General features: G+C 46.1%; 3 protein-coding genes across 3 annotated transcripts in view; all 3 read left to right on the top strand.

The window, feature by feature from the left end:
• Positions 1-21,048, top strand: part of LOC309805359 (uncharacterized protein) — a gene marked incomplete at its 3' end in the record, with an annotated part of 180,299 nt that overhangs the window by 60,608 nt on the left and 98,643 nt on the right. The window lies entirely within an intron of this gene.
• On the top strand, positions 3,103-12,790 carry LOC309804741 (protocadherin gamma-A9-like). Its single transcript, XM_082622293.1, has 2 exons — positions 3,103-6,114; positions 12,533-12,790. The coding sequence occupies exons 1-2, from the start codon at positions 3,691-3,693 to the stop codon at positions 12,542-12,544; spliced, it is 2,436 nt and encodes an 811-aa protein (XP_082478419.1). The 5' UTR covers positions 3,103-3,690; the 3' UTR covers positions 12,545-12,790.
• LOC309804740 (protocadherin gamma-B7-like) lies at positions 17,513-21,033 on the top strand. The gene is made up of 2 exons (XM_082622292.1): positions 17,513-20,110; positions 20,806-21,033. The coding sequence occupies exons 1-2, from the start codon at positions 17,687-17,689 to the stop codon at positions 20,815-20,817; spliced, it is 2,436 nt and encodes an 811-aa protein (XP_082478418.1). The 5' UTR covers positions 17,513-17,686; the 3' UTR covers positions 20,818-21,033.

Genomic DNA, 21,048 nt, shown 5'->3' with positions numbered 1-21,048 from the left:
CAGGAACGCTAATTGCTTTGATCAAAATACATGACAGAGATTCCGGGGAGAATGGGGAGGTTAATTGCCGATTAGAGGGTGAAGTACCTTTTCAGATAATCGCTTCGTCCAAAAATTCATACAAGCTGGTAACAGACGGGACCCTGGACCGAGAACAGACACCGGAGTACAATGTCACCATCACAGCCACTGACAAGGGCAAGCCGCCCCTCTCCACCAGCACAAGTGTCACCTTGCATATTACTGACGTCAACGACAACGCTCCTGTTTTCCACCAGGCCTCCTACGTGGTCCACGTGGCCGAGAACAACTCGCCTGGAGCCTCCATCGCCCAAGTTAGCGCTTCAGATCCAGACTTGGGGCCCAACGGCCACGTCTCCTACTCCATCCTGGCCAGCGACCTGGAGCCGCGCGCGCTGTCGTCCTACGTGTCCGTGAGCGCGCAGAGCGGCGTGGTGTTCGCGCAGCGCGCCTTCGACCACGAGCAGCTGCGCGCCTTCGAGCTGACGCTGCAGGCCCGCGACCACGGCTCGCCCGCGCTCAGCGCCAACGTGAGCCTGCGCGTGCTGGTGGGCGACCGCAACGACAACGCGCCCAGGGTGCTGTACCCGGCGCTGGGGCCCGACGGCTCGGCGCTCTTCGACACGGTGCCGCGCGCCGCGCAGCCCGGCTACCTGGTCACCAAGGTGGTGGCGGTGGACGCCGACTCTGGACACAACGCCTGGCTGTCCTACCACGTGCTGCAGGCCAGCGAGCCCGGACTGTTCAGCGTGGGGCTGCGCACGGGCGAGGTGCGCACGGCGCGGGCCCTGGGCGACAGGGACGCGGCCCGCCAGCGCCTGCTGGTTGCTGTGCGCGATGGGGGACAGCCGCCCCTCTCGGCCACCGCCACGCTGCTCCTGGTTTTCGCGGACAGCCTGCAGGAGGCGCTGCCGGACCTCAGTGACCACTCTGAGCCCACTGACCCCCAAACTGAGCTGCAGTTTTACTTGGTGGTAGCCTTGGCCTTGATCTCGGTGCTCTTCCTCCTGGCAGTGATTCTGGCGGTCGCCCTACACCTTCGACGCTCCTCCAGCCCCGCTGCCTGGGGCTGCTTTCAGCCTGGTGTCTGTGTCAAGTCTGGACCCGTGGTTCCCCCAAACTACAGTGAAGGAACTTTACCTTATTCCTACAATCTGTGCGTTGCCCATACTGGAAAGACACAGTTTAATTTTCTAAAATGTAATGAGCAGTTGAGTTCAGGACAAGACGTACTTTGTGGTGATTCATCTGGGACCTTATTTCCACTTTGTAATTCCAGTAAGTCAGCTTCCCATCCTGACACTCTAACGGCGGTGAGTTCCATTTAAGTGTCTACTCCTTTTCATCATCTTCACAATTTTGTTTATTCATATGAAAATATATTTTTAATCTAGTGAGTTGTCTTAGGAATATTATAGCTCATCAGAAACCTGTATATCCAATCATCATGGGGAATGGTGATTTGGGTAAGCATGTGACGTTAAATAGAGTTATGTTACTCAGTTCGGATTTACAAAGAAGAGAGAGTATGCTCTTTGCTTTGCCGCAAAAGTCTTTTGCCGATTTCTTATCTTTTTTCTAAGCTAATGAAATTTACCATTGATTTTTCTCATTCTTTATTTAACATTTTTTTTTTTTTTTTTTTTTTTTTTTTTTTTTTTTTGCGGTATGCGGGCCTCTCACTGTTGTGGCCTCCCCCGTTGCGGAGCACAGGCTCCGGACGCGCAGGCCCAGCAGCCATGGCTCACGGGCCCAGCCGCTCCGCGGCATATGGGATCCCCCCAGACCGGGGCACGAACCCGTATCCCCTGCATCGGCAGGCGGACTCTCAACCACTGCGCCACCAGGGAGGCCCTATTTAACATATTTTTAATGTTTATTATATATAAGTAAACATCAAATTTAAAGTAGGCAATCAATTCATTCTTTAAAGCAAAAAGTGTACTACTAGGTATCTTCTTTCACTGATTTCATTGGTACAGTTTCCATCCCTTTCTTATATTTATTCCTCATGTCTAGTTCCTTAAATCTACCTATTTATGAGTCTTTGAAATCCTTAAAATTTTTAAGAAAAAATACTGTGTGATGTGTGTGTGTGTAGAGGACGACTCAGTGAATTCATCAGAAAGTCGAAGTCATTATCTAAGTTCCTTCAAGTTTTCTTGAATACAAAATTCTCTTTTTTATAGTTAACAGGAGGAGATACTTGGTAAAAGGAAAGGAAATGTTGTTGCCTCCATAACGTGATCTCATTCCCAACCTATATTTTTTGAAGAAGAAAGGGGGGAAGGTCACTGGATTTGTTTTATTACTTGGAGCCCTAAACATTAGTGACTGGAGGTTTTCTCATCCTTCTTCTAACTGTAGGAGCGAAGGAGAATTCTGAATTTTCCATTTTAAAGGCAAAACCTACTAATTTCAAGCACATACAAAGATGCGGTTACATAAGTATCAGTCTTTTTGCTAGGAACTGCTTCAGTAAATAGTTTCTTTACAAATTGCTGAAAGGAATTTCTTATTGTGGTACTTACTTTTTACTTTTTATGGTAATAATTCATTCTACATCTTGTGTTCTTTCCCCCAAATTATTACATAAGTTTAGATGACCCTTATAATAGGAGGCTTATAATTAGGTTAAACTTGCATAATTTGTTGATGGAAGAATTGAAATGGAAACTTACTTTTCAATGTATGTTCATCTGAATCTTCCAGATGCCATAGGCTGTGCATGCACTGTGAATGCACACGGAAAACTAAATACTAAAAACATTGTGATAGCATAAAAGTTTAACAATCATAGCTATGTAAAATTAAAAAACCCAGTCCATTTAAAGTTTAGCAATATTAGGTGATAAAATCTAGTACCATTGCCTAATTAAATTTTTGTAAAGATAATCTCAAGGAGACCTTACTCCAGGAATTTCACTATGAAAATGAATTAGCCTTATAAATAGCTTCAAGATGAATAATCCATATATTCATTCAATATGATTATGTACTATACATATATAAGCATACATATAAAATTAAGAAAAATATGAATGTATTTCCAAAGAGGATTGCACATTCTAATTACTTCAGAAATTAAATAATGACCTATAGAAAGTATTTGAAACATTATAAAAAAGGAAATTTGAATAATTTACATATCTAGAGAGAGAGAACAAAATCCTAGCAAAAATAAGAGTTAAGTTTGTTTGATACCAAAGTGACATTTAATAGAATTTCATTCCACTTCATTTCCAACTAAAATATCCACAAATGGTAATTGCATTTGAAATGAGTGAACTACACAATTAGAGAAATCTAAAATCATTATCGTTAGAGAGTAGTGTTTTCTTTTTCAGTCATTTATAACAGAAATATTGCATATCTCAATACTTGAGTGGGTGGGTGTAGTAACGGCTTAGGACTCTGAGCGCCGCTGTTCACCAACTCTAAGAAAAGCTCAATCAGCGCTCCGTCTGGATATTAGGATCTGCAACTACACAAAGCCGCTCGGATCCCACAAACCGACTCCGGGGCTGCAACATAACTCAGCCTCTTAGCCTGGGGCACTACAGGTTTCTCCTGAGGAAAAAGATCACCATAATCTGCAGGAGGAAAACAGAACCTAAGGAATCAGCGTTCACAGAAATTATTCTGAAAAAAATCTTTAGTGAAGCAACAATGGCCGCTCCAATGAATCGCCTGCACCACAGAAGACTGGTCCTGTTGTGCCTTTTCCTGGGGAGGCTGTGGGAGACCGGGGCTAGCCAGATCCGCTACTCGGTACCTGAAGAGACAGAAGAAGGCTATATCGTGGGGAATATCTCCAAGGACCTGGGGTTGGAGCTCCGTGAGCTGGCGGAGCGGGGAGTCCGCATCGTCTCCAGAGGTAGGACGCAGCTCTTTGCTCTGAACCCGCGAAGCGGCAGCTTGGTCACCGCGGGCAGGATAGACCGGGAGGAGCTCTGCGCTCAGAGCGCGCGGTGTCTGGTGAACTTTAAAGTCTTAGTTGAAGACAGGGTGCAGCTTCACGGAATAGAAATAGAAGTAACTGATATCAACGATAATAATCCGAAATTCCAGGTCGAAAATCTAGAAGTAAAAATTAACGAAATTGCTTTGCCCGGAACGCGTTATCCACTCCCAGACGCTGTTGACCCCGATGTGGGCTTGAATTCCCTGCAGAGCTATCAGCTCAGCCCCAATCACCACTTCTCCCTGGACGTGCAAACTGGAGACGACGGAACTATAAGCCCAGAGCTGGTGCTGGAGCGCGCCCTGGACCGCGAGGAGGAGGCTGCTCACCATCTGGTCCTCGTCGCCTCCGATGGAGGCGAACCGCGTCGCTCCAGCACAGTGCACATCCGAGTGACAGTGTTGGATACAAACGACAATGCCCCGGTTTTTACTCAACCGATTTACCGAGTGAAAGTCCCTGAGAACGTGCCCCCGGGCACCCGGCTGCTTACTGTAAGCGCTAGCGACCCAGATGAGGGAACCAACGGAGAAGTGGCTTATAAATTCTGGAAAATTAGTGAAAAACAATCTCCGTTATTCCAGCTTAATGAAAATACTGGCGAAATATCAACAGCAAAGAGTTTAGATTATGAAGAATGTGCATTTTATGACATGGAAATACAGGCTGAAGATGGTGGGGCATTGAAGGATCGGACCAAAGTACTCATTTCAGTGGAAGATGTCAATGACAATAGACCCGAAGTGACCATTACATCTTTATTTAGTCCAGTGAGGGAAGATGCTCCCCAAGGAACAGTAATCGTTCTTTTCAATGCACATGACCGAGACTCTGGGAATAATGGCCAAGTTGTTTGTTCCATCAAGGAGATTCTACCTTTTCAATTAGAAAAGTCAGTAGAAGATTATTATAGATTGTTGACAGTCCGAAATCTTGACCGAGAAAAAACCTCTGAATATAACATCACAGTGACCGCAACAGACAGAGGAACACCATCCCTGTCCACGGAAATTCACATCACCCTACATGTGGTCGACGTCAACGACAATCCACCCTCCTTCTCTCAAACCTCCTATTCAGTCTATCTCCCTGAGAACAACCTTAGAGGCACCTCCATCTTCTCGGTGACAGCCCACGACCCCGACAGCAATGAGAACGCTCGGGTTGTTTACTCCTTAGCCAAAGACACCATCCAAGGGGCACCTCTCTCCTCCTATGTCTCCATCAATTCCAACACTGGTGTCCTATACGCACTGCGCTCCTTCGACTACGAGCAATTTCGCGATCTTCAAATGCAGGTGAGGGCAAGCGACAGCGGGGACCCACCTCTCAGCAGCAACGTGTCACTGAGCTTGTTCGTGCTGGACCAGAACGACAATGTGCCAGAAATCCTGTACCCCATGCTTCCCACCGATGGCTCCACGGGTGTGGAGCTGGCACCCCGCTCTGCAGAGCCCGGCTACCTGGTGACCAAGGTGGTGGCTGTGGACAGAGACTCAGGGCAGAACGCCTGGCTGTCCTACCACCTGCTCAAGGCCAGCGAGCCAGGTCTCTTCGCGGTGGGGCTGCACACGGGCGAGGTGCGCACAGCGAGGGCCCTGCTGGACAGAGACGTGCTTAAGCAGAGCCTGGTGGTGGCGGTCCAGGACCACGGCCAGCCCCCTCTCTCTGCCACCGTCACACTCACCGTGGCCGTGGCTGACAGCATCCCCGACGTCCTCGCTGAACTAGGCAGCCTTGAGTCTCCCACCAGCCCTGACGACTCAGGCCTCACTCTCTACCTGGTGGTGGCGGTGGCTGCGGTCTCCTGCATCTTCCTCGCCTTTGTCATTGTGCTGCTGGCGCTCAGACTGAGGCGCTGGCACACGTCGCATCTGCTCCAGGCTTCAGGAGGCGGGTTAGTGGGTGTGCCCACGTCTCACTTTGTGGGCGTGGACGGGGTGCGGGCTTTCCTGCAGGCCTATTCCCACGAGGTCTCGCTCACAGCGGACTCGCGGGGGAGTCACGTGATCTTCCCACAGCCCAACTACGTGGACACGCTCATCAGCCAGGAGAGCTGTGAGAAAAGCGAGCCTTTGTGCGCTTCAGATGATTCCAGGTTTCCTATAGAAGACACCCCTTTGGTTCCAGTGAGTTCAATTTTTCCTTTACTTTAAAAAAAAATTGGTTTCTATTTAAGTGTTTGCACTTTAGGATAAGTTGATATTAACATATTTCTCACCATATGTTTAAATTTTCACTGGGCCTAATTTTTGCTCTAACATCTATAGGACGCATTTATTGGTTACATCGTTGATATAATTTTTGCTTTCTCATAATGATTAACCTAAGGTCAGTGGAAACCTTCCTCTTGGGACTGCTCTCATTATCAGGCATTGGGCATGGCTCTTTGGGTGAGGTTGCTTCAGTGGTTACCACGGTTCACTACTAATTCTTAGGACTGGTTTCCATTCCTGAAATTTGTTACTATTGTTATCTCCAATGGCCCCATTGTGAAATTCTTACTCTAAAAACATTTCTGCAGCCGATGTTATTTTTGTAAGGGTAAATTAATAAGAAATGCATTCTTCTTGTAAAAACAACTGAAAGCCCAGACTCAGTACTTCTTTTCTGTTTCTGTGACAGGAAAACACCCCTTAGAGGTGACGTGTTTCCGTTCACATGTTTGTAGAGGTTGTTTGCATTTAAAGATCATTTCGGAGGATAATTCAAACTTCAAATATCATCCATTTCCAAATCCTAGAAAAGGATGCTTTATTCTTTTAATAGTGAAAACTTTTAACATCATTTATTCTCATCCTCAGAGCTGTTGATTTCCTAACACTATAATATCAAATTATTAATAATTTGAAACCTCCTATAGTTTATGCTTGCTGAAGAGGGGTTTCTTAGACTGGACCCTGTGAGAAGACAAAATATAGGAAATAAAAATTATTCTTCAACTGTTTTTTATGGCTCAATCCTCCAACTTTTGAGGCTAGAAATAAATCTGGTTATGGGAGATGATTTAGGAAAATATTCTCAGGAACTGCTATGGAGATTCTAAGAATATCTTACTGGCTTTTAGACATAAGGAAAAGAATAATGTATTATGTAATGTGATTTTAAACACAATGTTATTTCAAGTAATAAATGACACTGTAGGAGACTTTGAAAATCAGCTTTGAAATTGACTCAAAGTTCTATACTGAACATGCTGAATATGAGGGCTAACATGTCTGGAAATCCATTATGACATACAGACATTATAATTATTTCAAATACTCTATTCCTAAGCTAGTAGGAAAAAAGTAAAACATCCTTCAGGGTCATATTTTTAATCATGCAGTAGGAAAACTGTCACTTAAAGTTTCTGTCTTGGGGAGTAACCTTTAGTACTTAGTATACATAAATATTAAAATAGGGTTAATTTGGAAAAAATGTAATAACAGATATTGATGAAGGCTTGTATGTCATGGTAGGTAACTACTAGTCTCTGCCATAAAAATGTCACTTGCCTTTAAAAACAGAACACAAGGCTCTTTGGATCAATGACTGGGCAGACTGGAAAATGCTGAGTTCCAGTTTTCTTAAATGAGGCAGGACTTTTGCATCGGTAACAGATTATATAATACAATAGGCTTAAGGATAAAATTCTTCCTCATCTTCGTGTCTTGTCTTTAAAGAAGACTTATTAAAATATCTTGGATTTGCTTCAATATAATGAGGGAATGAAATAAAGAGTAAACAAAGATGACCTTGTGTTGATCATCGTTGTAGTTGGGTGATGGGTATATGAAGGTTCAATAATAATACTCCCTACTCTTGTATAAGTTTGAAATTTTACACAATAACTTTTTTGAAAAACGAAGTATGCAGACATCCGCCGTATACTCTGTTAAAACTGAAATTTGGGGCAATTACATAACTATACCTATATATAATTACATATATAATTACATAACTATATATATATGTGTGTATATATATATACATACATACATACATACATACATACATACATACATACATACACATTCTGGAGAGAAATTGTATTCAAGACGAAAATGTCAGACTGCGGTTCCACATGAGGCCTCTGGGAGCCGCTGTCGGCCAGTGCAGGGCAAGCGCTGACGCTCGGGATTCCTCAGCCTCCAGTCTGGGATTTCCTGCGTAGCCACCAACACAGAGAGAGGGAAACCTGCTCACGCACTCAGGCTCCTGGCCGGGCAGGCTCTGCCCAGCACAAACGGATTCCCAGCTCCGCCTGTCCTGGGCCGAAAGCTCTTCCAGTGACGCCGTGGATTGCATTTTCTTTGGCTTTCCGGAAAGACTGGAACCCAGCGAGAACTAGAGCGCGCAATGGGAGGGAGCTGCACGCAGAGACGTCCGGCCGGCCGGCGGCAGGTACTGTTTCCCTTTCTGCTGCCTTTGTTCTGCCCCGCGCTCTGCGAGCAGATCCGCTACTCCATTCCCGAGGAGCTGGCCAAGGGCTCTGTGGTAGGGAATCTCGCCAAGGATCTAGGGCTCAGTGTCCTGGATGTGTCGGCTCGAAAGCTGAGAGTTAGCGCGGAGAAGCTGCTTTTCAACGTAGGCGTGGAGAGTGGGGACTTACTTGTGAAGGACCGGATAGACCGTGAGCAGATATGTAAAGAGAGAAGAAGATGTGAATTGCAGTTGGAGGCCGTGGTGGAAAATCCTTTAAATATTTTTCATATCATTGTGGTTGTTGAGGATATTAATGACCATGCTCCTCAATTCGATAAAAAGGAAATACATTTAGAAATTTTTGAATCTGTATCTTCAGGTGCACGAATATCCCTTGACCCTGCCACTGACCCTGATATAAACACGAACTCAGTTAAAGATTATCAGATAAGTCCTAACCCTTATTTCTCATTAATGGTTCGAGTTAATTCCGATGGCAGCAAATACCCAGAGTTATCTTTGGAGAAACCCCTAGACCGGGAAGAGCAGCGGTCCCATAGCTTGATATTGACTGCCTTGGATGGAGGGAGCCCGCCACGAAGTGCCACCGCTCAGATAGAAATCTCTGTCAAGGACACCAATGATAACCCCCCGGTGTTCAGCAAAGACGAATATAGAATCAGCATTAGTGAAAATCTACCCCCTGGGTCCTCCGTGTTGCTGGTGACAGCCACTGACCAGGATGAGGGGGCCAATGCTGAAATACACTACTATTTCAGGAGCACTGCTCAGAGTACAAGGCACATGTTCTCACTGGATGAGAAAACAGGCATGATTAAGAATAACCAGTCATTGGATTTTGAGGATATAGAAAGATACACCATGGAAGTGGAAGCAAAGGACGGAGGTGGTCTCTCTACCCAATGTAAAGTAATCATAGATATCCTAGATGAAAACGACAACAGTCCAGAAATAATCATCACTTCTCTCTCTGATGAGATTTTGGAGGGTTCTGTTCCAGGAATGGTTGTTGCCCTCTTCAAAACACGGGACCGGGATTCCGGAGGAAATGGAGAAGTCACCTGTCATATAGGAAGAGATGTTCCTTTCAAGATTTATTCTTCTTCTAATAATTACTACAAGCTGGTGACAGATGGGGCCCTAGACCGAGAGCAGACTCTGGAATACAGCGTCACCATCACAGCCACTGACAGGGGCAAGCCCCCCCTCTCCAGCAGCACTACCATCACTCTGCACATCACGGACATCAACGACAACGCTCCGGTTTTCCACCAAGCCTTCTACGTGGTCCACGTGGCAGAAAACAACCCGCCCGGCGCCTCCATCGCCCAAGTTGGCGCTTCAGATCCAGACTTGGGGCCCAACGGCCACGTCTCCTACTCCATCCTGGCCAGCGACCTGGAGCCGCGCGCGCTGTCGTCCTACGTGTCCGTGAGCGCGCAGAGCGGCGTGGTGTTCGCGCAGCGCGCCTTCGACCACGAGCAGCTGCGCGCCTTCGAGCTGACGCTGCAGGCCCGCGACCACGGCTCGCCCGCGCTCAGCGCCAACGTGAGCCTGCGCGTGCTGGTGGGCGACCGCAACGACAACGCGCCCAGGGTGCTGTACCCGGCGCTGGGGCCCGACGGCTCGGCGCTCTTCGACACGGTGCCGCGCGCCGCACAGCCCGGCTACCTGGTCACCAAGGTGGTGGCGGTGGACGCCGACTCTGGTCACAATGCCTGGCTGTCCTACCACGTGCTGCAGGCCAGCGAGCCCGGACTGTTCAGCGTGGGGCTGCGCACGGGCGAGGTGCGCACGGCGCGGGCCCTGGGCGACAGGGACGCGGCCCGCCAGCGCCTGCTGGTTGCTGTGCGCGATGGGGGACAGCCGCCCCTCTCGGCCACCGCCACGCTGCTCCTGGTTTTCGCGGACAGCCTGCAGGAGGCGCTGCCGGACCTCAGTGACCACTCTGAGCCCCCTGACCCCCAAGCTGAGCTGCAGTTTTACCTGGTGGTGGCCTTGGCCTTGATCTCGGTGCTCTTCCTCCTGGCAGTGATTCTGGTGGTCGCCCTACACCTTCGACGCTCCTCCAGCCCCGCTGCCTGGGGCTGCTTTCAGCCTGGTGTCTGTGTCAAGTCTGGACCCGTGGTTCCCCCCAACTACAGTGAAGGAACTTTACCTTATTCCTACAATCTGTGCGTTGCCCATACTGGAAAGACAGAGTTTAATTTTCTAAGATGTAGTGATCCTTTGCATTCCACTCAAGACATAGTTTGTGGTGATTCTCCTGGGGCCTTAATTCCACTTCAGAGTGGGAATGATTTGACTTCACATCCTGAGACCCTAACACCGGTGAGTTTCATTTTTTTTCTTCTGTAACATTCTACTAGTTTTTTTCATATTTTGGGCATACTATTCACTCTTACATCTAGAATCATATTTAGAAAATACATAGCTAATCACTGCCTTCTCAATGTTCAGTTTTTGCTGAGTACATTTTCAAGACTTTTGTGGTTCATAAATTGCTCTATAATTCAGAAAGAATGTCACTAAACTGGAGATATCTTGTCAAGCTTAGATTAGCAAAACAGAGGCTGTGGTCTTGGCTTCTTACCAAATAAATAAATAAATAAATAAATTTAAATGAATAAATAATAACCTATTCAAATCTGCTGAGATTTAAGTTGAAATTTCCATACCCTATTTATGTCTTTTTAAAAGTTTAATAATATTAGCTACTCATTAAATATCCAAGGAGGTGCTCATTTCAAAGAAGCATGTAGTGCAAATGATCTTGTATGTGCATTTGGGTATCTTCAATTATTTTAACAATTTTTAAAACTGTAAGCATTTGAGGGGGCATGGTGAGCGGATCCATGAATTCCTGAAATTGCATGTAAAGTTACAGATGTATGCATTTTTCTTGGTAGAGGGGTCAACACTTTGATTCCATTGCCAGATTTTCTATGGGCCCAAAGTCTTAATACTAACTACCCTAGAGGAATTTTTCTCTTCAAGTTTTGGTCCTTCTGGCTTTCCTTTTACTTTTCTTGGTGCTCTATTTGTACTCTTTCCCAATCCTTTTTTCTCTACATTACAAGATAAGGAATTTTCAAGAAAGCAAATGAAATGCTATTGTGTTCTGTGCTCAATCTCTGTCTCTGATTGTCTGATATACAATCTTTGAAGACAAAAGGTAAAATCTTTGAAGAGTTCTATACTTGGGGGCAAAGAGACATAAATGTTTCTGAAAAACCTGTTCTCTCTGCATGAAAGAAGTCAACCTCCAAACTCCTCATCTTTGAGGAAAGAACTACTACTGGGTTGGTGGGGATATACAACTGAAGATGTGTATGCCACTTTATTTTGGGCTTCCATACAACTTGCAAAGAAGAGATTATTTATATAGGCATCAACGCCCTGGTGAAAACAGGTCATTTGACATAAATACATATTTTTCAAAAACCTACATCACTATTTCTAACTCCGTTTTTTTAAATTGTAGCACTTGTATGTATTTCTCTTCCCACTGCAATACAGACATGTTCCTTTTAGTTTGTGATTACCAGCTCAACTCATTTAAATAGGTCAAGTTAACTTCTAATAATATAGGCCTGTAATAAAATTTTTTTTTCAAAAAATTCATTGAGACTCAGTAAAACTATTTTAGAAAAAATTGAAAACTTTTTACACAATCTTAATGCTAAACAAATATAATTAGTTGATTGATCAATCTAAAATTTAAAAATTCTAAGTGAAATTTTAAGGGGTATATCTCATAGTCTCTGTATAAGTGTCTACTAAACACAGTTGGACCATTTAAATCAGAATTTCAAAAAAATTGTAAGAATTTTCTGAATATAGCTAGAAGCTCATAGGAAAGAAAGTACGCATTACTTACCTTTTAAAGTGGATATATTTCTATTGGGAAAATGAGTGTTGCAAATATATATTTAATCAACTATTATCACTTAATACTTTGAGGTACTTTCATTCCACTTTATTCCACCGAGTAAGAAAACTACAAATAGTAGTTGATTTAAGGATGTCAGTTGAGAAACCAAAGAAATAATGTAAAATAAAATAAAATATACAACAAAAAATAGAGTAAGTAGCGTTTGTTTTCTATTGCATACACAGTGGGTGCAGTAACTTCTGAGGACTCTGAGCGCCGCTGTTCACCCACTAGGAGAGAACCGCAGCTAGCGCTCAATCCGGATTCTCAGGACTCAACTACACAAAGCTCCAGAGTTCCTGCAAACAGACTCCAGGGATGCAGCGAAACTCACTCCAGAATTTAAGGTGCGCAGGCTGCAGAGACTCCCTGCAGCCAGAGAAAGAAAAAGGACCCAGCCAAAACACACAGCGTGCCCAGTGAGGACTTAGCGAGAATTCTGTCACCAGACAACAATGGCCGCTCAAAGGAATAGCTCCGACCGCAGCGCGCTGGTCCATCTCTGCCTTTTCCTCTGTATGCCGTGGCAGGCCGAAGCTCGGCAGATCCGCTACTCCGTTCCCGAGGAGTTAGAGAAAGGCTCTTTTGTGGGCAGCATCTCCAAAGACCTGGGGCTGGAGCCCCGGGAGCTGGCGGAGCGCGGAGTCCGCATCGTCTCCAGAGGTAAGACGCAGCTCTTTGCTCTGAACCCGCGAAGCGGCAGCTTGGTCACCGCGGGCAGGATAGACCGGGAGGAGCTCTGCGCTCAGAGCGCGCGGTGTCTGGTGAGTTTTAACATTCTTGTGGAAGATAGGGTGCAACTTTTCGGAGTAGAAATAGAAGTAACTGATATCAACGATAATGCACCAAAATTCCAAGCAGAAAATCTAGATGTAAAAATTAATGAAAACGTCGCTCCAGGAACGCGTTTTCCTCTCCCGGAAGCTATTGATCCGGATGTGGGCGTGAACTCCCTACAGAGCTACCAGCTCAGCTCCAATAAGCACTTCTCCCTAGCAGTTCAAAGCCGTGTCAATGGCGTTAAGTACCCAGAGCTGGTGCTGGAGCACGCCCTGGATCGCGAGGAAGAGGCAATGCACCATCTGGTCCTAACTGCCGTCGACGGGGGTGACCCTCTTCGATCTGGCACTGTCCTCATCAGTGTGACTGTTTTCGATGCAAATGACAATGCTCCGGTCTTCAGTTTATCCGAATACCGAGTGAGTGTTCCCGAGAACTTGCCTTTGGGCGCACAGCTGTTGACAGTCACCGCCACTGACAGGGATGAAGGTGCCAATGGAGAAGTGACATATTCATTCCGAAAATTACCTGACACACAACTGTTGAAATTCCAACTAAACAAAAATACGGGAGAAATAAAACTATCAGCAAATCTAGATTATGAAGAAACAGGTTTCTATGAAATAGAAATACAAGCTGAAGATGGAGGAGCATATCTTGCAACTGCTAAGGTGTTGATTACAGTAGAAGATGTAAATGACAACAGTCCAGAGGTGACGATCACATCTCTGTTTAGTCCCCTGATGGAAGATTCACCTCTGGGGACTGTTATAGCTCTGTTAAACGTGCATGATCTGGACTCCGGGCAGAATGGGCAGGTCACCTGTTCTATACTGGGGAATCTACCATTTAAGTTAGAAAAATCCATTGACAGTTATTATAGATTGGTGACACACAAAGTCCTTGACAGGGAACAGGTATCTTCTTACAATATCACAGTAAGAGCCACAGATGGAGGAAGTCCACCCCTATCCACGGAAACTCACTTCACCCTGCAAGTGGCAGATATCAATGACAACCCACCCACCTTCTCTCACATCTCCTACTTTACCTATATCCCAGAGAACAACCCCAGAGGTGCCTCTATCTTCTCAATGACTGCACTGGACCCAGACAGTGAAGAAAATGCTCGGGTTATTTACTCCCTGGCTGAAGACACTATCCAAGGGGCACCTCTATCCTCCTACGTCTCCATCAATTCTGACACAGGAGTACTGTATGCACTGCGATCCTTCGACTTTGAGCAGTTTCATGACCTGCAGATGCAGGTGACAGCCACTGACAGTGGGGACCCACCGCTCAGCAGCAACGTGTCACTGAACATATTAGTACTGGACCAGAATGACAATGCGCCCGAAATCCTGTACCCCACTCTCCCCACCGACGGTTCCACTGGTGTGGAGCTGGCACCCCGCTCTGCAGAGCCTGGCTACCTGGTGACCAAGGTGGTGGCTGTGGACAGAGACTCAGGTCAGAATGCCTGGCTGTCCTATCGCCTGCTCAAGGCTAGCGAGCCGGGACTCTTCATGGTGGGGCTGCACAAGGGCGAGGTGCGCACAGCGCGGGCCCTGCTGGACAGAGACGCGCTCAAGCAGAGCCTGGTGGTGGCAGTCCAGGACCACGGGCAGCCCCCTCTCTCTGCCACCGTCACGCTCACCGTAGCTGTGGCTGATAGCATCCCAGATGTCCTGGCTGATCTGGGCAGCTTGGAGGTCCCGCACGCCTCTGATGCTTCAGGCCTCACGTTGTATCTGGTGGTGGCAGTGGCCGCGGTTTCCTGTGTCTTCCTTGCCTTTGTCATTGTGCTGCTGGCGCTCAAGCTGAGGCGCTGGCACACGTCGCGTGTGCTCCGGGCTTCAGGAGGCGGATTGGCAGGCGTACCAGCCTCTCACTTTGTGGGCGTGGACGGGATGCGGACTTTCCTGCAGACTTATTCCCACGAGGTCTCGCTCACTGCGGACTCGCGGAAGAGTCACATGATCTTCCCGCAGCCCAGTTACGCAGAAGCGCTCATCAGCCAGGAGAGCTGTGAGAAAAAGGATCCTCAGTCTTTGTTAGATGATTCGAAGTTTCCTATAGAAGATACCCCTTTGGTGCCAGTGAGTTCTATTTTTGTTCCTTTTCTCTCCTTTAAAAATTATGGTTGGTTTACTTTTACGTTTGCAGCATGTTGGTGGAGACTTAATTTTTTCACTTTTCCCTCCATTTCAATGACATTTGCTTATTGCTGAAACATTGAAGAGTAGAACTTGATGGTTATTAAGGCTGATTTGATTTTACTTTCTGGTAACTATTCACCTAATCCCATGAAGGTTTATTGTGATAGGCTGTTATGAGTAGCTTCACGGAATCTTGTATTTTATAGTTTTGTTGAGCATAATACTGACAGTTCCTAAGAGAGGACTTTCATACAGAAGTGTCTTGTCAATTTGTGTGCTCTCCCGGTGGCTACATGTTGAAATCCTAGCCCTTTAGACAACCCTGCCTCTTGCTTTGAAGGCAGGTCTGGTAAGAATAGGTAAATGTCAGTAACAATTCATAACAATGTGTGCTTAAATTTTTTCAAGTGTAATCATACCTGGTAACACTGCAGCATCCATTTTGCCTGTGATTCCAATTTCATACTGTCATGTGGGAGACATACCATTTTTTAAATTATTTATTTATTTATTTTTGGCTGCGTTGGGTCTTCGTTGCTGCGTGTGGGCTTTCTCTAGTTGTGGCGAGCGGGGCCTACTCTTCGTTGTGGTGTGCGGGCTTCTCATTGCGGTAGCTTCTCTTGTTGCAGAGCACGGGCTCTAGGCACCCAGGCTTCAGTAGTTGTGGCGCTCGGGCTCAGTAGTGTGGCTCACCGGCTCTAGAGCTCAGGCTCAGTAGTTGTGGTGCACTGGGCTTAGTTGCTCCGTGGCATGTGGGATCTTCCCGGACCAGGGATCGAACCGTGTTCTCTGTATTGGCAGGCAGATTCTTAACCACTGCACCACCAGGGAAGTCCCAGAAGACATACCATTTTAATTTTACTTTCGTTGCTCAATAGGGATTCCAGAGAGCCTGTAGAAACAAATGTGGGGTTCTGTTCTCTCTGTACTTTTTGTTAAATTTTCCAGTTTCTAAGGATGAAAAAAAAAATATATATATATGTAGACATATATAATTTGGGGAGATAGAGTGGTACATGTTCCCAAGTACAGGGGCAAACATGTGTGCCAAAAGCATTTCAGTGACTCTTTATATAGAGAAAGAAAGGTCCACCTGAAACTCTGAAATTTAAAGTCAAAATATACTTAAAGTCAAGAAAGAGATGTCATTTCTGTATGAGATTGGAATACAAGCAGAGAAGTACATAGAATTATAAACAGATGGTCAGTGGAGTTACTGATGAGCCCATTTAGTTAAGTGAAGATAGTGATATATTTGGTTTGATCTCTTATAATTTATTACTGATATTCTTCTAAACTAATATGGTAGCGTAAAATCAAATCATGTGCTAATGTGTTTCAAAATATTTATGAGACCATGACTTTTTTCACGTCATTCAACTTTTGTTCAAGGATTTGTCTGTGGAAGGACAGCATAGTTATTATCTTTAGAGTCATAGTTATTAACTTTTATTTTTTAACTTTTAAATAATTGAAACTGTCATTTAAAATTTCCGACCATGAGAGTCAAAATTAGTATGCATCTATTTCAAATAATTCTATTATTTTGAAAAATACAGGTTTAAAAAAAACTACTCTTTTGGCATGGTAACTGTTGTAAGCAAATATGTTAAAATATAATTATTTAAAAGCAATATAGGACACCTTAGATGATTGTAACGAATATGACAGTGTTTGTATTCTGTTTCCTAAATATGGGGGGATGGATTAATACTTTTCTAGCCAAATATAAGCCTGTATTGAAGACCAAAAAAAAAAGTTTTTTGCTTATCTTTAGTACTTTCTTTTTTGGATAATTACTCTTAAAAGCAGCAGCAGTGATTGCCTCTGGATGGAAGAACTGGATAGCAGTAGGCAATGGAATAGGAGACCTACTTTTCACTCTATATTCTTTTGTGCCTTTTAGATTTTGAAATAAATATTTCTACCTATTCAAAATATATGTAAAATTTTAACATATAAAATATATAATAGGTTTGACCATGTGAAAAAAATGTTTCATGATGAAAACGGAGTCACCGAGGAATAAGATTCAAATATTTTAGCGGCGGTCATCCTGCGTTTAAAGAAAAAGACTTCCTTAAATAGAGCAGAGAAAAACTAAGCTGCGGTTCCGCACGGAGCCTCTGGGCGCCGCTGTCGGCCAGTGCAGGGCAAGCGTAGACGCCCGGGATTCCTCAGCCTCTAGCCAGGGATTTCCAGCGCAGCCACCAACACAGAGAGAAGGAAACCCGCTTACGCGCTGGGGCTCCTGGCCGCGCAGACTCTCCCCTGCACACACGGATTCCCAGCCCCAAGCCTGGGGGCTCCGCCTGTCCTGGGCCAAATGCTTTACCAGTGCTCCAGTGTACACTTTCTCCAACTATAAATACTGGGACCCAGCGAGAACTAGAGCGCGCAATGGGAGGGAGCTGCACGCAGAGACGTCCGGCCGGCCGGCGGCAGGTACTGTTTCCCTTTCTGCTGCCTTTGTTCTACCCCGCGCTCTGCGAGCAGATCCGCTACTCCATTCCCGAGGAGCTGGCCAAGGGCTCTGTGGTAGGGAATCTCGCCAAGGATCTAGGGCTCAATGTCCTGGATGTGTCGGCTCGAAAGCTGAGAGTTAGCGCGGAGAAGCTGCTTTTCAACGTAGGCGTGGAGAGTGGGGACTTACTTGTGAAGGACCGGATAGACCGTGAGCAGATATGTAAAGAGAGAAGAAGATGTGAATTGCAGTTGGAGGCCGTGGTGGAAAATCCTTTAAATATTTTTCATATCATTGTGGTTGTTGAGGATATTAATGACCATGCTCCTCAATTCCATAAGGATGAAATAAACTTAGAAATCAGTGAATCTGTCAGTCTAGGGACGGGAACAATTCTTGAGTCTGCAAAAGATCCCGATATTAGTATGAATTCACTGAGCAAATACCAACTAAGTCCTAATGAGTATTTCTCGTTAGTGGTGAAAGACAATCCTGAGGGTGGGAAATATCCAGAATTGGTACTGAAGAAGACCCTGGACCGAGAAACGCAGAGCGCTCACCACTTGGTGCTGACAGCCTTAGACGGCGGGGATCCGCCGCGAAGCGGCACCGTTCAGATCCGAATCCTGGTGGTGGATGCCAACGATAATCCCCCTGTGTTCAGCCAAGAGGTGTACAAGGTCAGCCTTCGGGAAGATGTGCCCCCAGGTACCTTCGTGCTGAGGGTGAGCGCTACTGATCAAGATGAAGGCGTCAATGCAGAGATCACCTACTCATTCATTGGTGTGGCTGATACAGCCCGGCACGTGTTCTCTCTGGATTCAGCTACAGGAAACATTATAACTCATCAACCCCTGGATTATGAAGATGTGGAAAGATATGCCATGGATGTAGAAGCAAAGGACCGAGGATCCCTCTCTACACAGTGTAAAGTAATTATAGAAGTTTTAGATGAAAATGACAACAGTCCAGAGATAATTATCACTTCTCTCTCTGATCAGATTTTGGAGGATTCCCGGCCAGGAATGGTTGTAGGTCTCTTCAAAACACGGGACCAGGATTCCAAGGAAAATGGAGAAGTCACATGTAATTTAAGTAGAGACGTTCCGTTTAAAATTCATTCTTCTTCTAATAATTACTACAAGTTAGTAACAGATGGGGCCCTGGACAGGGAACAGACTCCGGAATACAACGTCACTATCACAGCCACTGACAGGGGCAAGCCCCCCCTCTCCTCCAGCGCTACCATTACCCTACGCATCACCGACGTCAACGACAACGCTCCTGTTTTCCACCAGGCCTCCTACGTGGTCCACTTGGCCGAGAACAACCCGCCTGGAGCCTCCATCGCGCAAGTCAGCGCCTCCGACCCCGACCTGGGACTCAACGGCCACGTCTCCTATTCCATCGTGGCCAGCGACCTGGAGCCCCGCGCGCTGTCGTCCTATGTGTCCGTGAGCGCGCAGAGCGGCGTAGTGTTCGCGCAGCGCGCCTTCGACCACGAGCAGCTGCGCGCCTTCGAGCTGACGCTGCAGGCCCGCGACCACGGCTCGCCCGCGCTCAGCGCCAACGTGAGCCTGCGCGTGCTGGTGGGCGACCGCAACGACAACGCGCCCAGGGTGCTGTACCCGGCGCTGGGGCCCGACGGCTCGGCGCTCTTCGACACGGTGCCGCGCGCCGCGCAGCCCGGCTACCTGGTCACCAAGGTGGTGGCGGTGGACGCCGACTCTGGACACAACGCCTGGCTGTCCTACCACGTGCTGCAGGCCAGCGAGCCCGGACTTTTCAGCGTGGGGCTGCGCACGGGCGAGGTGCGCACGGCGCGGGCCCTGGGCGACAGGGACGCGGCCCGCCAGCGCCTGCTGGTTGCTGTGCGCGATGGGGGACAGCCGCCCCTCTCGGCCACCGCCACGCTGCTCCTGGTTTTCGCGGACAGCCTGCAAGAGGCGCTGCCGGACCTCAGTGACCACTCTGAGCCCACTGACCCCCAAGCTGAGCTGCAGTTTTACTTGGTGGTAGCCTTGGCCTTGATCTCGGTGCTCTTCCTCCTCGTGGTGATTCTGGCCATTGCCCTGCGCCTTCGATGCTCTTCCAGCCCCAGCGCTGCTGGGGACTGCTTTGGGTCTGTTCTCTGCTCCAAGTCTGGTCCTGAGATTCCTCCCAACTACAGTGAGGGAACATTGCCCTATGCCGATAATTTATGTGTGCCTGGGAATCAGACTAATCCGGAATTTAATTTTCTCACATCTGTTGAACATTGTCCTGCCACACAAGATATTCTCAACAAAGATAGCTCTTCAGTGCTATTGGCTAGTGTTTTAACTCTTAGTGTTGAAGCAGATAAGAACACTTTTAAACAGGTAAGTATTTAAAATAATGTTTTATATTCCAATATGCCAACATATTCTAATATAGCACTGTTATTTCGAGATTCTAGATTCCCTCTCTTGATGAAGTTCCTAAAATTTAATTCAAACCTATGGGTATTACTATTAAGACTAAAGTTTACAATGCTGCATTCCTACTATTCAAGTGCATTTTAAGGTAAAATATATAGAGCACTGTCAGGTCAGTTTTTCATGAAATAGAACACCTTTTAATTAAGGATATGGAATACAGTTATATATTTATATTGTGGTATTTTAAATGACAACCCTAATGCCGTCAAATTTTCTCAAACATTTTATCTTTATTTTACTCAGTAAACATTGGTAAGAATTATAGTCATAATCCTAACTGTTGATTTTGTTGGAACCGTGCTAGTTACACAACCACAAATGCTGTTCCCTTCAGTCAGTAAAAATCAGGAGGAGCCAAATCTAACCTGCAAGTTTTCAGTTCCAGTAGTATTTGAAATTTTTTTTAATTAGCAAGCCTTTTAAATAATTACTCTTTTCATAAGTGCTCTTGGTATACCTTTAACATCACATTACATGATACTTTATTGTCTGCAATTTTAAGCTTTACAAATATTTGTTATTCTCAATGAGGTAAGTGTGATAACTTCAGGAACAGCAACATTAGTTGAGTTTTTCTTTCTCGTTGCAATAATAAGATTGGGCTCTAGGCGCCGCTGTTCACCAATTAGGGAAACGGGAAGCTGCGAGCTAGAGTCCCTCCCTCCGCTACCTCTACAACACAAAGCAGAGTGAGGTGGATACTCACAGATCGTGATGCTGGAAACTTAAAAGTACTTCTCTTCGCTCTCTAATATATTTTGGATGCACTTGGCCAGTGACTTTGTAGATGCGTAAGCTGATTCAGAACAAATAGCTCAAGAAACCGCGGAATATAGGCT

This window comes from Mesoplodon mirus (assembly GCF_964341445.2).
Source record: "Mesoplodon mirus genome assembly, chromosome: 5".
Classification (NCBI taxonomy): domain Eukaryota; kingdom Metazoa; phylum Chordata; class Mammalia; order Artiodactyla; family Ziphiidae; genus Mesoplodon; species Mesoplodon mirus.
This window is presented reverse-complemented; position numbering and strand designations above follow the sequence as displayed.

What these genes read in the sequence shown, in the direction of transcription:
- LOC309804741 (XM_082622293.1), top strand. Translation starts at nt 3,691, where the DNA reads ATGGCCGCTCCAATGAATCGCCTGCACCACAGAAGACTGGTCCTGTTG.
- LOC309804740 (XM_082622292.1), top strand. Translation starts at nt 17,687, where the DNA reads ATGGGAGGGAGCTGCACGCAGAGACGTCCGGCCGGCCGGCGGCAGGTA.